The sequence below is a fragment of the Eptesicus fuscus genome, chromosome 9, assembly GCF_027574615.1.
Source record: "Eptesicus fuscus isolate TK198812 chromosome 9, DD_ASM_mEF_20220401, whole genome shotgun sequence".
NCBI lineage: Eukaryota > Metazoa > Chordata > Mammalia > Chiroptera > Vespertilionidae > Eptesicus > Eptesicus fuscus.
This window is the reverse complement of record NC_072481.1, coordinates 2,939,241-2,952,336: the sequence shown is the minus strand read 5'-3', so window position 1 is coordinate 2,952,336 and position 13,096 is coordinate 2,939,241. Positions and strand designations below refer to the sequence as shown.

Here is a 13,096-nt window from a genome sequence, read left to right as displayed (position 1 = left end):
CTTTTGTTTAACTACAGGATAGTGAGGCAATTTTATCTGCTTCACGTGGTGCCTTTCAGCGTTAGGGGTTGGATTAGATGTGTGAGTTGGTTTTACACTTTTACCCGTTTGTCTTTGACCTTCACGGTGAATATTCATGGCGTTTTCTTTGACGGACACTGATGGAGCGTGTGGCATATAGTTTCCTTCCTTCTGAACTGATGCCCTGTGGGGGCACCTGCGGTGAATCACTTCAGATGACTTGGGTAAAGCGTCAGCGGGCACCCACGACGTTTTTAGTTTCAGCTCAGACACCATTGATCCCGGGATGAGACAAGCGTCCAGGCCTTCTCATAGCAGCGTTTCCCAGCGGCACGTGGTTGCTATGAATGTGCACAATATCACTTTATTAACGGGGGAAGAAGGCTGATCCTATCTGATAATAGAGTAACATGTAAATTACCATCACTCCGCTACGCCCATGATTGGGCGGCGGGAGGCTGGGGGGCGGGACTCGGGGTGGCCTATCCGGCCATTGAGAGGCAAGGATCTGCTGCCACTGAGGGGGGCTACCCTGCTGTTGAGAGGTGCAGGGGGCGGGACTCCTGCCCCCTGTGCCTCTCAACGGCGGCCAGATCCGCGGCCGCTGAGGGGGCCTGCCCCGGACACCCAGCTGCGCCTCTCAACGGCGGGGTAGCCAGGTGTCCGCGGCAGCCCCCCTCAGCGGCTGCAGACCATCAAAAGTGGGGGAGCTGCCGAAACCGGTTTGGCTCAGTGGATAGAGCGTCGGCCTGCGGACTCAAGGGTCCCAGGTTCGATTCCGGTCAAGGGTATGTACCTTGGTTGTGGGCACATCCCCGGTAGGGGGTGTGCAGGAGGCAGCTGGTCGATGTTTCTCTCTCATCGATGTTTCTAGCTCTCTATCCCTCTCCCTTCCTCTCTGTAAAAAAATCAATAAAATAATAAAAATAATATATATATGTATATATATATTAAAAAAAAAAAAGTGGGGGAGCTGGGTGCCTGTCTGCTCCGGCACCAGCGGACAGGCACCCAGCCCCACCGCGAAAAGCGAAAGCGTGTAGGGGACCCCACACGTGCATGATTCAATCATGCACTGGGCCTCTAGTTGGGGTAACAAAGCATACCTTCATTGCGTCCTGTGTGGAGCGGGCACGCGGGTCGGCGAGGGGCTGCAGGTGCCCGCGGCAGGCGGCCGTGCGGTGATCCTGGGCGAGCAGTGGCTGCTCTAACTGGCCTCTCTCCTAGGCCGCCTCGGAAGAGCTGAAAGCCGCCTACCGGAGGCTGTGCATGCTGTACCACCCCGACAAGCACCGAGACCCGGAGCTCAAGTCCCAGGCGGAGCGGCTGTTTAACCTTGTCCACCAGGCTTATGAAGGTCAGTGCCGGCCCGGGAGCAGCCAGTCGATTTTAAGAGACTTGATTTGTAGAGGAGAGCAAAAGAGAGTCCTTGGAGGTGTGGAGAAGAGGTGGTTAGTCTGGGCCTTTCTACTGACAGGCTCTTTTGAAAGAGAAGGATTCGCTTTGGAAATCAATATGTGTCCGGTCGGTCGGAGACGGGCGCTCAGGGGAGGCCCGAGCGGGAGGGAGTTGCAGGGGAAACAATTTTCAGATGGTCGACTAGTTAGTTTCTCCGAAAGGGACTCTTCGAGATGAAAGGCCGATCGTTAAGACACGCTTCTGCTGTCTTTTCCAGCGACCGTACGAGAACATTTTTTCATCTGAAAGTGAATTTATTGACTCCGTAGCATTCAGTTAAGGAGAGGTTCTAACAGAAGAAAAAAGATGATATTAAGAAGGCTAACAGGCAATAGAACTAAGTAATTCAGACTTTTATACTTACACCTTATGGATTTCAGAAAACATTTTGTGACATGCTTGTTTATAAAATATTGAAGTCATTAATAGTTACAGTTTCTGTTTGCGATGATGAAATGGTGATGGTTACACAACAAAGTGAATGTACTTCTTGCCACTGACCTGTGCACTTAAAAATTATTAAAAGATCAATTTTATATTACGTATATTTTACCGCAGTTTTAAAGATACAGATTTGTAAGATGTTAAATCACTTTTAGGATGTATATCAAGTAGAATAAGTTGGTTATTCCAGAGCCATTTGGTGATTTGCTCTTTATTTAGACTAAAAATTAGATAATGTGTTTCCTTACAAAATAAAGGCTTCTTATTATAGACATGAGACATAAGCTGCACTTCACTTTATCGTTTTACCAAGAAGTTAGGTTTTGACTGTGAACCCGGGGCCATGGCTGATGGTATATGTGAGTCGGCATCGGGTCTTTACCGAATTCACTCTAACCAGGGCCACGCTGTGGGGCCTGCCCACCGGCCTGGGCCTCCTGTAGCAGCGGTCGCCAACCGATGGTCCGAAAGGTTGGCAACCGCTGTCCTACAGGACGCTGTCGTCCGCGTGGCTGCTTTCAGTTTTCTGTTGTCTGAATCACCCGCATCACCGGACGTTGTTCTGGAGGTTTGGGGAGAGTCCGGAGAGCCCTCCCTGAGCGGGTGAAAGTGCGGCAGCCGCAGCCCTGGCCCGCTCAGCCCGGAGGGAGCCCTCGTTAAACCCGGGGATTAACTCCAGGGCCGGCCGTTTCCCAGAGGTCAGCACTTCCTCCGCCCCCTGACTTGAACATGGACAGGATCGCTTCCATCGTTTTCAGTTAGGCCTGAAAATGTATGGGCGTCTCGCGGGAGCAGAGATTCAAAGGTCTCGACAGGACTGGGCAGAGCAGAGCAGGAGCTAATGGCCGAGCTTCCTGGGTTCATATTCGGGGTGAATCTCCTCCCAGTAGCTCTCGGCCTCCCTGGGAGACCTTTCCCGTGCGCTCAGCGGATGTGCCAGCGTCAGAGTGGCGCGCGTGGGTCTTTCTAAATGGCTTACGGATAAAGAGGAAAGGCGGGAGGAAGGACGGAAGGACTAAGTCAGACTTGTCCAGGGTCAGAACCTTGCCCTAACCTTACGTCCCGCCTCTTCAGAAAGTGCAGTTAGCTCTTTCAGGCCAAGGTACTTTACAGGCTGAACGGACAAACTTACCGATTCTCTTAAAACAGCTGTCCTCCAGTGACCCAAGGTGCACCTCTCAGTTCACAGGGGCTCATTCGTGGCCACCTTTAAACACGGCCGAGGTTAGAAAAAAAAAAGAAAGAAAAAGAAGTAAGCAAACACAGCCAAGGTTGGATCTGAGAGCAATGAGGAGAAGGACGCAAAGGGAAGGAGGGGGTCTGTCTCCAGGAAGAGAGTGGCGGGCAGGGTGGGACCTGCCGGGATGCTGCTGTCAGGACCGGAAGGCGAGTTCTGTGCTTTGTCAACATGTCCGGCTTCTGTTCGCAGTGCTTAGCGACCCGCAGACCCGGGCCATCTATGACATCTATGGGAAGAGAGGACTGGAGATGGAAGGATGGGAGGTAAGAGCGAGCATGTCTGCTGCCCCAGAAAGGTCATCTCACACCTGCAAACAGCCACCCCAAGCCCCACCCTGGGAGGAGGGAATCGGCAGCCCTTCCCCAGGCGCCAGGCCAGCAGCTCCTGCACAGGCCTCTTCTGTTCTGGCCTCTGGGCCTGGCTTCCAGTCTTCTCATTCTGGAGCCTTAAAACCCTGTTTGTTTCGTCCTGTGTGTGTTTGTAATCATATGGGCATATTCATGGCGTCTGCACTACTGGCTGATCAGACTTGTCTAATCTCATTCTAACACCAGCATCCTGCTGAGCAGAATGCCCGTATGAATATCCGGGTGGAGCAGCCAGCGCCGGGGCCCGGAGCGGGCGCTTCCCGTCCAGACCCTCCTTGTCCTTCGTGAGGCACAGGTCACCGCTGACAGGGGTCCCGGCACCTTGTGGTCCACAGCCACAGGCCACTGAACGGGGGTCTGAGGGGCATGAGCCACGGTAACAGGCTCGAAGCCATTCTTTCTTGATCTCTCTGGATCTTCAAGCTGAAATGGAATGGCTGGTGACATTTCCCTGAAGTGCCTTTATTTTTCTTTTCTTTTGATGGAGGGAGAGGCTGACAGATTGAGAAGATAATGCAAACTTTGCAAAACTGCACCTCGCTTTTTGTCCCAGACAGGGAAACTTTGGGGACGGGAACATGCCATGAATGGGTGCACATGCCCTTAGTTCGTGAAAACTAGCAGGTGGGCGTGCTGCTCAGCTAAGTACACCAAGTGGCCGCTGCCCGCCATTGAGGACTTGCAGTTCGTTTTCCGATGGATGTCACAGTGTTTTTATTCTAAAACTGCCTTTGAAAGAAGCACCTTCCCGCCCTAGCTGGTGTGGCTCAGTGGATAGAGCGTCAGCCTGCGGACTGGAGGGTCCAGGGTTTGATTCCGGTCAAGGGCACATGCCCGGGTTGTGGGCTCAATCCCCAGTAGGGGGCATGCAGGAAGCAGCCAACCAGTGATTCTCTCTCATCATGGATGTTTCTCTCTCTCCCTCGTCCTTCCTCTCTCTCTAAAAATCAATAAAAATATTTAAAGAAAGAAAGAAAGAAAGGAAAGAAAGAACCACCTTGCCCTTTTAGTAATTAGTGGTTTGGCTAGGGTTATCAGAGGAGAAAATGTTGGTTTTGGGACTTTTTTCCAGGTACTTCCTGAAAGCAGTAGTGAATGAATTTCCTGAAAGTGTTTTTGGATTAGGCCAGTTTTTGTATTTATTTTTCTATATTGCTGATAGTAAAATCAAGTTGCACAAAAACCCATGATGTGACCCTATGATGTTAAAATATGTCCACATACATGCATATGCCTGGAAGATTTGTCGGAACACGCACAAAACACTCAGTGTTAGCTTGTGAGAAGAGGGAGGGTGGTGTATCCTTCTCTACTGCTTTGATGATTTTTTTTTTTGCTATAACCATGTATTTTTTAAAATAATTTTTAAACTTATGATTTCTAAGATGGCTTTTTCTCACATCACCCACCTTTTCAGTGTTCTCTGAGTGGCCTCTCACCACATCCCTGTGTCTCCCACTGATACAGGGAATGTGCTGGCTGGTCTTTTCCCTCTCGTCCGTCTGATGACCCCCTCCTGTCTGCTCTGCTCTCTCAGTGTATCTCACAGGCCGTAGCGTTTGGGGCCCGTAGCACGTGGTGCGTTTCCTCTCACAGATGTGACCCTGAGGTCCCCTGGGCCTTTCCCTGCCCCTCTAATCTCAGCTAGATCGTCTCCTTTCGTGAGGAGCTAAGAGCGGCCAGGGAGAGCGGCCTGATTTTCTCATAGGCTTGACATCGTTGTGCATCCCTGGGTAGTGATGCTAACGTGGTCTGCTCTTTATTACCTAAGTATTGTTTATACTAAAGTGTAACTGATGTTATAGCCTGAGGTTCGTGTCATATTGTGGGGGAAGAGTCCCATAATTCATAAAACACCCAGACCTGGGCTTGAGGTTCCTCGACCTGAGAAGCTCGGGGCACCTCTAGTGACGGCCCCGCACACGGGAGCGGCGGCAGTGCCACGTGGACACTTTGCCTTCGTCTGGATGTTTTAACACTTGTTATCTGGAACTCATTAGGGAATTTTAACTGAGACGTAAGGTGGTGTTTTCTTTATAAGATTCCTGCAGCCTCAGAGACAAGTTACTAAAATGATGGAGCCATGACCTTGGTCATGAGCAGGGCGCAGAGCTGCGAGGCTGTGCGGGTGAACCTCGCCATCTGCTGTAAAAACTCACCCCGTTTCGTTGACGTCGCTCGAAGTCCTGGACATGGGGTGCACAGCAGGTTAACGATGTGAGCTCTGGCTGTTTCCTTGCCTCCTGGGTCCCTAACTGCTCTCCCCTCGGTCCGCCCTAGGTTGTGGAAAGGAGGAGAACTCCAGCCGAAATCAGAGAAGAATTTGAGCGGCTGCAGAGAGAGCGGGAAGAGAGGAGGCTGCAGCAGCGAACCAATCCCAAGGTGAGCCCCCCTGCCCCGGTGTGGCGAGGCTGCCCAGGTCAGCATCGGTAGTGCTGGTGGTGTAAACAGTAGTACCATGCAGAGCAACCTTCGGGGGGAGGGCAGAACCACCCCGGTTCTCCCAGAAGCCAAGGAGACGCCCCAGCAGAAACGCGGCTCGCTCTCTGCGACGTCTGTCTGGTCGTCCTGCCGGACGAAGCCTTGCCTGGAAATCAGTGAGTTCAGTGTCGGGAAAGGAAGCGCGACGCACGCTGGGCAGCAGTTCCTGTACAGTCAGGACTCGGAGAGCGGGCGATGCGGAGGGGCTGGGCCATGTCCCAGTGCTCGTCACCCCAGGACCGCGGTGCCACGTCGCCAGTCCCAGGCTGTGCTTCAGTGATGAGGTGCCCCTCTGACTCGATGAGGTCCCTGGCGGCTTTATGTCATGTAATCAGTGACTCCTGAATCTGGGGTTCCGTTTCAGGCCGGCATATGCAGTCCTTTTCCTTAGATTTGTTGGGGAAGCAAATTGTTCTGAGTGCGTGCCCCAGCCCTGTGGCTGACGGCTAACTGCACGTGGCCCGGTGATCCTGTTCCGCGGCTTCGCCAGGGGTCTCCGCAGCCGGGCTCCGTCAGTGTGGCTGGGTGGCCTGGCAGGCAGCCTGAACATCTGGGGGGAGAACAGGTGCGAGCTTACAGCTGGGGCGCACGAGGATGTGCACTTCTGGTCAGATACGTTCTAGAAGGCGGAAGGCCCCGCGGCGTCTAAAGGTTTCTAAGCCTCCAGTCCATTTGCGTCCCCAGAGCACTGGCCAGCGCCTCCTTCACCCCCCATGCCAGCGCCTCCTCCCCCCCTCCCTCATGCCAGCGCCTCTGAGCTCATGCCAGCGCCTCCTCCCCCCCTCCCTCATGCCAGCGCCTCCTTCCCCCCCCCTCATGCCAGCGCCTCCTTCCCCCTCCCTCATGCCAGCGCCTCCTTCCCCCTCCCTCATGCCAGCGCCTCCTTCCCCCTCCCTCTTGCCAGCGCCTCCTCCCCCCTCCCTCATGCCAGCGCCTCCTTCCCCCTCCCTCATGCCAGCGCCTCCTTCCCCCTCCCTCATGCCAGCGCCTCCTCCCCCCTCCCTCATGCCAGCGCCTCCTTCCCCCCCCTCATGCCAGCGCCTCCTCCCCCCCTCCCTCGGCTGTGGCCTCGGTAGCGCACAGCTGGCTCTGGTCCGATGGAGTCGCTGCTGCACCAGCTCGGCGTGCGAGGTCGTCAGGAGGCTGAGAACCTCCGCGGGCCCTGAGCTAGTGGCTCCCTGCTCGGCTCTCCCGCTGGTGCTGGGCGGGTCTGGGTGAAAGGTCCGCGTTGGCAGATGGAGGCGAGGCGGAGGGGATGGGAGGGAGCCTGGCCGGGGCGGGCTGTGGCCCTGGAGTCTGCCGTTCTGGCTGGAGCTCTGCAGCATTTGGAGCACGCAGGGAAGGACGCCCCGCAGCCTGGGCCTGTCCTGCGATGGAAGCGGCCATCTGGGTGCGCACAGGGACGGCCTCGGGCCATGTTCTGGGGAATGAGGGGGTGCAGCTGCGACCCTTCCACAGGCAGGCCAGCTCCGGGAACCCCAGCACTTTGTCCTGCCGGAGCTGCTTCCAAACACACGGGGTGTCTTCTCAGCAGTGCTGAGCGAGGGCCAGGCGCTGGCTCCACGGTGATTTGAAGAGGGTTTCAGACGGGACCTTGGGCCCCATTTCTGAGTGTTTTGCTTTTCAGAATGAGTGGAAAGGGTAAGACCATTCTTATCCTAAAGAAAGGGTGATCTCTTTTAAGAAGACCATAGGGAGGAGGACCCCTTCAGGCTCAGCACTGGCCTGCCCCCCCCACCCCCACCCCCGGGAGGATCACAGCTCGTGGGGATGGGCAGATGAGAACTGCCATCGTGAGCTGCCATCGGAAACCGGCTGGCTATTTCTCTCCATTTTCATCACATGGAGCCGTTGGCAGGGTTCTCAGTAGGCTGTGCGCGCCAGGAACGGCGGACATCGTAGGTCGGAAGTTCTGATCTGAAAGTGATGGGGGACCCAGACAGCATTTGACTGTGTGTGGTTTCCTCACTCATAAAAGGAGGTTATGTGTCCTGGCTAGCACACCAGGTTGTTAAATGGTTGAAAAAAGAGGAAGTAGATACTGAATTATTAGAGCAAGGCAAGCTGCTAATGAATGCGGAGGGTGCCAGGCCCAGGCGAGGCGGGGAGCTGGGCTGTTTTCGTGTTCCCTGCAACACTGCAGGGGAAGCTCCTGGCTGGCTGGTCAGGTGGTTCCCTGGCCTGGGTGCTGGGTGTGGCTGGGGTTGTGGATAGCACTCTGGGACTGGAATGAGTGGAACCCCAGCTCCAGTGTGTGGAACACACACACACACACACATACACACACACACACACGCACACACACACACACGCTGGAGGCAGTGAGGTAGAGCTTCTGGATTGGGGTCAGATCCCGCCTCCAGCCTTCGCGCAGTTTCCATGTGAAAGGGGGTTTGCCATGAGGCCACTGCTTGGGGTCCAAAGTCCTTAGTTGGATTGCCTGTAGTCTCTGCCTTTGCCGTGGGAATAACTTCCTCTGCGTTTCCGGCTGGGAAGGAGTCCAGGGTCTCCTGGGCCGTCCACCCTGATGGGGGCACCCGCCACCTCCCTCCGTCTCAGGTCTGTTTTGTTGGCGCACTCCGTCCCCTCTCCTGCCCTTAGGAGACTAAGGTCACACAGCGGCTGCTCAGTGCCGTGCTCATTCGTCTTGATTATTTCAGTTCCTTCTCTGGCAACACCCACAAGTCTGGTCTCCGGGGACAGCAGCCTCGGTGAGGGTCTGTGAAGACAGACCTCAGGAGCCCTGAGGGACGGGTGCTGCCTTCCTGCGGGAGGACTCTGGGGAGCTTGATTGTGTGTCTGAGGGCAGAGCTGCTTTCTGGGTTGACCCTGTTCCGTACAGTTTCATGGAGATTGTCACAGGGTTTCCTGGACCACCCCATTATCCTCTCTGGTTGTAAAAGGCCATCTTCTCCATGGTTCCTGTAATAGCTTAGAAACAGTCCAGCTCTGTCAGAGAGAAAATTAAATCATGCATCAAGGAAGACATAGAACCATAAACACACTTTTAAATCCCAAAATGTTTTCATGAAGACAGATGAGTACATTACTCAGTTATTTGAAAGGACTTTTTAAAGATTGGTTTTGGTTGCCATGGCTAATGATTATCGCCATCGGAGTGGCTGTGGTGACTGCAGCCTGCTCTGCGGAAGCCATCCTGAGGTCAGAAACGATCATCGCGGAGGAGGAGCGGCCTGAGCCCATCTGCTCGCTGTGCGCGATGCCGGGGGGCCGTTTGCCGCAGGCAGCGCCGGGCTGCGACTGCAGTGGGAGAGATTGGGAAGCTGTCCTACAAAGAAAGGGACCGAGCGTGGGCACGTGCTGTGACCTGGGGCGGAGCCTCTGCCAAGAGTGTGGGGCGCTGGAGAAGGCACTGGAGAAGGCGCCCGAGAGCTGCCCCACCCCCACCTGTGAGCATCGTCTCTGGTAACAAGGTGTAGGCAGAAGGCCTGCCGCTCAGACAGGGGAGACGTGGGGCTGCTGGTGGAGGGGTACGGCTGGCACCCAGCTGTTCTGAGAAACCTGGGAAGTTTGCGTTTGGGCCTCCATGACATTGGGGAACGCGGGTTCTGCTTGGGTCTCAGAATGAGTCTCAGCCGGTGTCACCGGAGGCGCCACGGGTCCGTTCATCTGCTGCAATAAAGTGAGCGAGCGTCACGTGGCCTCGGAACGGAATTGCCTCTCTGGTGGAATTTTCCATCAGTAAATTGCTACTGTTGAGATTGCATTTGACAGAAATTTCTCACATTATCCTTATGGCCACATAGCAAAACAGAAACATGGAGATGGTTCAGAACGGAACGCTCCTGGCGGAAGAACAGCTGACTCCACTCAGTGCGGGCGGGCTCCGGCCTCGTCCTGGCAGGAGGGCTCGCACGGGGCTTCCGCAGCCTGGCAGCCCCAGGGCACGTCCCCAAGGCCCCGTGAAGTCTGTCGTCACCTCCCCTGACTTCTGTTGGGCAAAAGCAAGTCCTGGCCAGTGCAGAGCGGAGGAGAGGGCCCTGCCAGCGGGGCCCCTGGGACCCCCGGCGAGGCTGCTTCGGTTCCAGGGTCACTGAAGGCCTTTTTCCTTTCGTAACGTTGCCTGCCACCTTCATAAAAGTTGCGTTTATATTTAAATGTGACTTTTCTGACATATAATTGACTCTTCTCTGCACATCATAGTATTAATTGAGAAAATAGTGTCTTAATTCTGAATTTCTCCATTCAGAACTTTAAATATTTTGGCCCACGTACTTTCCCGGGCATTGTCTCTTGGCCTCCACTCGGAGGATTTTTCTCTGACAGATCTCTTATACATCGTCTGTGATCTTTTGATGCCTCATCGAATTTAGATGCCACAAAACTGGAGGCTTTTTCAGTTTTGTTCCATTCCAAGTCAGAATATAAGTTTGTTGGTTTGTTTGTTTGTTTTTAAAGAAGCACTTTATTTATTTATTTTTAATATATTTTTTTATTGATTTTTTACAGAGAGGAAGGGAGAGATAGAGAGTTAGAAACATTGATCAGCTGCCTCCTGCACGCCCCCCTACTGGGGATGTGCCCGCAACCAAGATACGTGCCCTTGACCGGAATCGAACCTAGGACCTTCCAGTCCGCAGGCCGACGCTCAATCCACTGAGCCAAACCGGTTTCGGCCAGAATATAAGTTTTAACTAATTATAAATGACAGCCCCTCCAAAAGATCCTCACAGAAGTTAAAATATTCCCTGAGGCCATGTGGAATTCACAGCGACACCAGCTGTTGGAGCTCTGGTCCTGTTGTCTGTTTGGGTTTTCCCTCAAGAGATGAACTTCAGGGTATTCTCAGCGACAGGCCTTGTGTTCAGTGATTGCAGTTTCTTCTCTTTTTTTTAATATATTTTTATTGATTTCAAAGAGAAAGGGAGAGGGGAGAGAGAGACAAACTTCAATGATGAGAATCATTGATGGGCTGACTCCTGCACGCCCCCTACTGGGGATCGAGCCACAACTTCAGCATGTGTCCTTGACTGGAATCAAACCCGGGACCCTTCCGTCCACAGGCCGACGCTCTATCCACTGAGCTAAACCAGCCAGGGCAGTGATTGCAGTTCCTTACATGTTTTTCAAGCTGCGGGCTTATGGTGGTTGATTTTAAAAGGGCCTCTGCAGGACTCAGACGGCAGGTCTTCTGTATGCAGAAGCAGCCTCACAGAGGTGACTGGCGCTCTGAGTACACAGAAACGCTCGTACAGTTTGACTCTGGCAGCTGCTTCCCAGAGGTGGGCTCTCGCGGCTGGTCTGGCACAGGCGTGCGCTGTCACCCGTGGCTAATTCCAGCAGTGCCCTGCTCCGTGGGCTTCTGGCTTTAGTGAGAACGTTTGACCATGATGCTATACCTCCCAAAGCTGGTACCGAGTCCGACCACAAAAATAGGTCTGCATTCAGTGTGGGACTTCTTGACCAAGTTTATAGGAGCAGGTCCCCTCGATAGGTCCAGTGATTACGAAGGTTGATAACTCGACTGGTTTTCTGTTTGAAGCATCTAATGGAGCTCGGGCGTCACGTGCAGCCGTGGGGTCTCCTGCTAGAACCAGCTCAGAAAGAGCGGTGGCGCCCTAGCCGGTGTGGCTCAGTGGGTAGAACATCGGCTTGTGGACCGATGGGCCCCAGGTATGATTCTGGTCAAGGGCACGTGCCTGGGTTGCAGGCTCGGTCCAACATGCAGGAGGCAGCCAATCAATGATTCCCTGTCATCATTGATGTTTCTATCTCTCCCTCTCCCTTCCTCTCTGAAATCAATAAAAATATATTTTTTATAAAAGAGCGGTGGCTTCATCTTTCATCCCTGCGTCAAACTTTAAGGGGAAGTGAGTGCAGTTAATGGAGGAACGACGGCGGGCTCTCCCTCAAGTCGTTGCGCAGTTCCAGGGAGCGCGCCTGTTTCTTAAAGAGCAGCTGGCGGCGATGGGGAGCTGCCTGAGCAAGCCCCCGCGGGCTCATGTGTGCCGCTAGCACTGTGGGTGGTCAGTGCTGGGAAACCGTCAGCTCACCAAAGTTCAGTAACTTTCCGGGAAGATGAAAATTTAGTGCTTTTTTTTAAATCCTCACCTGAGGACATGCTTATTAATTTTTAGAGAGAGAGAGAGAGAGAGAGAGAGACAGGAAAACATCAATCAGTTGTCTTCCCATACACACCCGGGGATCAAACCCGAAACCTGGGTATTGTGCCCTGACTGGGAATTCAGCCTGCAACCTTTTTTGGTGTACAGGATGCTGCTCCAACCAACTGCGCCACGCCGGCAAGGCGATATAAAACCTACAGTATGGCCCTAGCTGGTTTGGCTCAGTGGATAGAGTGCTGGCCCGAGGACTGAAGGGTCCTGGGTTTGATTCCAGTCAAGGGCCTGTACCTCGGTTGCAGGCTCAATCCCTGTCCCTGATCGGATGGCTCAGTTGGTTGGACCATCATCCATACACCAAAAGGTTGCCAGGTCGATTCCTGGTCGGGGCTCTTACAGGAGGCAACCTATTGGTGTTTCTCCCATCCATGTTTCTCACCTCTTTCTTTCCTTTCCTCTCTTTCTCAAAAAAAAAAAAAAAAATACACACACACACACATATTGTGTGAGATAATAATAAAAAGATAGGCCCATTTGAAAAGTCTTATGACAAAAAAATAAACATTGATTTTCTGAGTAAGGAGCATTTTTATCAGTCAGCAAAATTTTAACTTAGTACTTTTTGAGAATATGGTGTTGTGTTTCTCAAAACTTAATTCTCAAATTAATGTTCACAGGCGAAACAATTTTTCATTTGTTCAAAATTTATTTTGTTTGCACTTCTTTACCTTGGAAGGTATTTTTATGTTTTTAAGTAGTTTTGTGATGTAAGAATATTTACAAGAAAATCTTCAATCCGTGTAGCTAGTTTCGAGGTTGTTTTATTAAATCTGGAGACAATCTGTTTAGAGCCATGAAGTGGGTCCTATTTGGTCTCTGAAAATCAAATTGTGTAGATTTTTTTATTGATTGACTGATTTCAGATAGAGAGAAACATGGATTTTTTGTTCCACTTACGTATGCATTCATTGGTGATTCTTCTTTTTTTCTTTATTGATTAA

General features: G+C 52.8%; 1 protein-coding gene across 2 annotated transcripts in view; it reads left to right on the top strand.

Annotated features, from left to right (window-relative positions):
* Window positions 1-13,096, top strand: part of DNAJC11 (DnaJ heat shock protein family (Hsp40) member C11) — a 48,304-nt gene that overhangs the window by 19,542 nt on the left and 15,666 nt on the right. For both annotated transcript variants that reach the window (XM_054721066.1, XM_054721067.1), the window contains exons 2-4: window positions 1,249-1,378; window positions 3,353-3,426; window positions 5,812-5,913. In XM_054721066.1, the coding sequence (XP_054577041.1) occupies window positions 1,249-1,378; window positions 3,353-3,426; window positions 5,812-5,913 (306 nt within the window). The remainder of the gene's footprint in view (window positions 1-1,248; window positions 1,379-3,352; window positions 3,427-5,811; window positions 5,914-13,096) is intronic.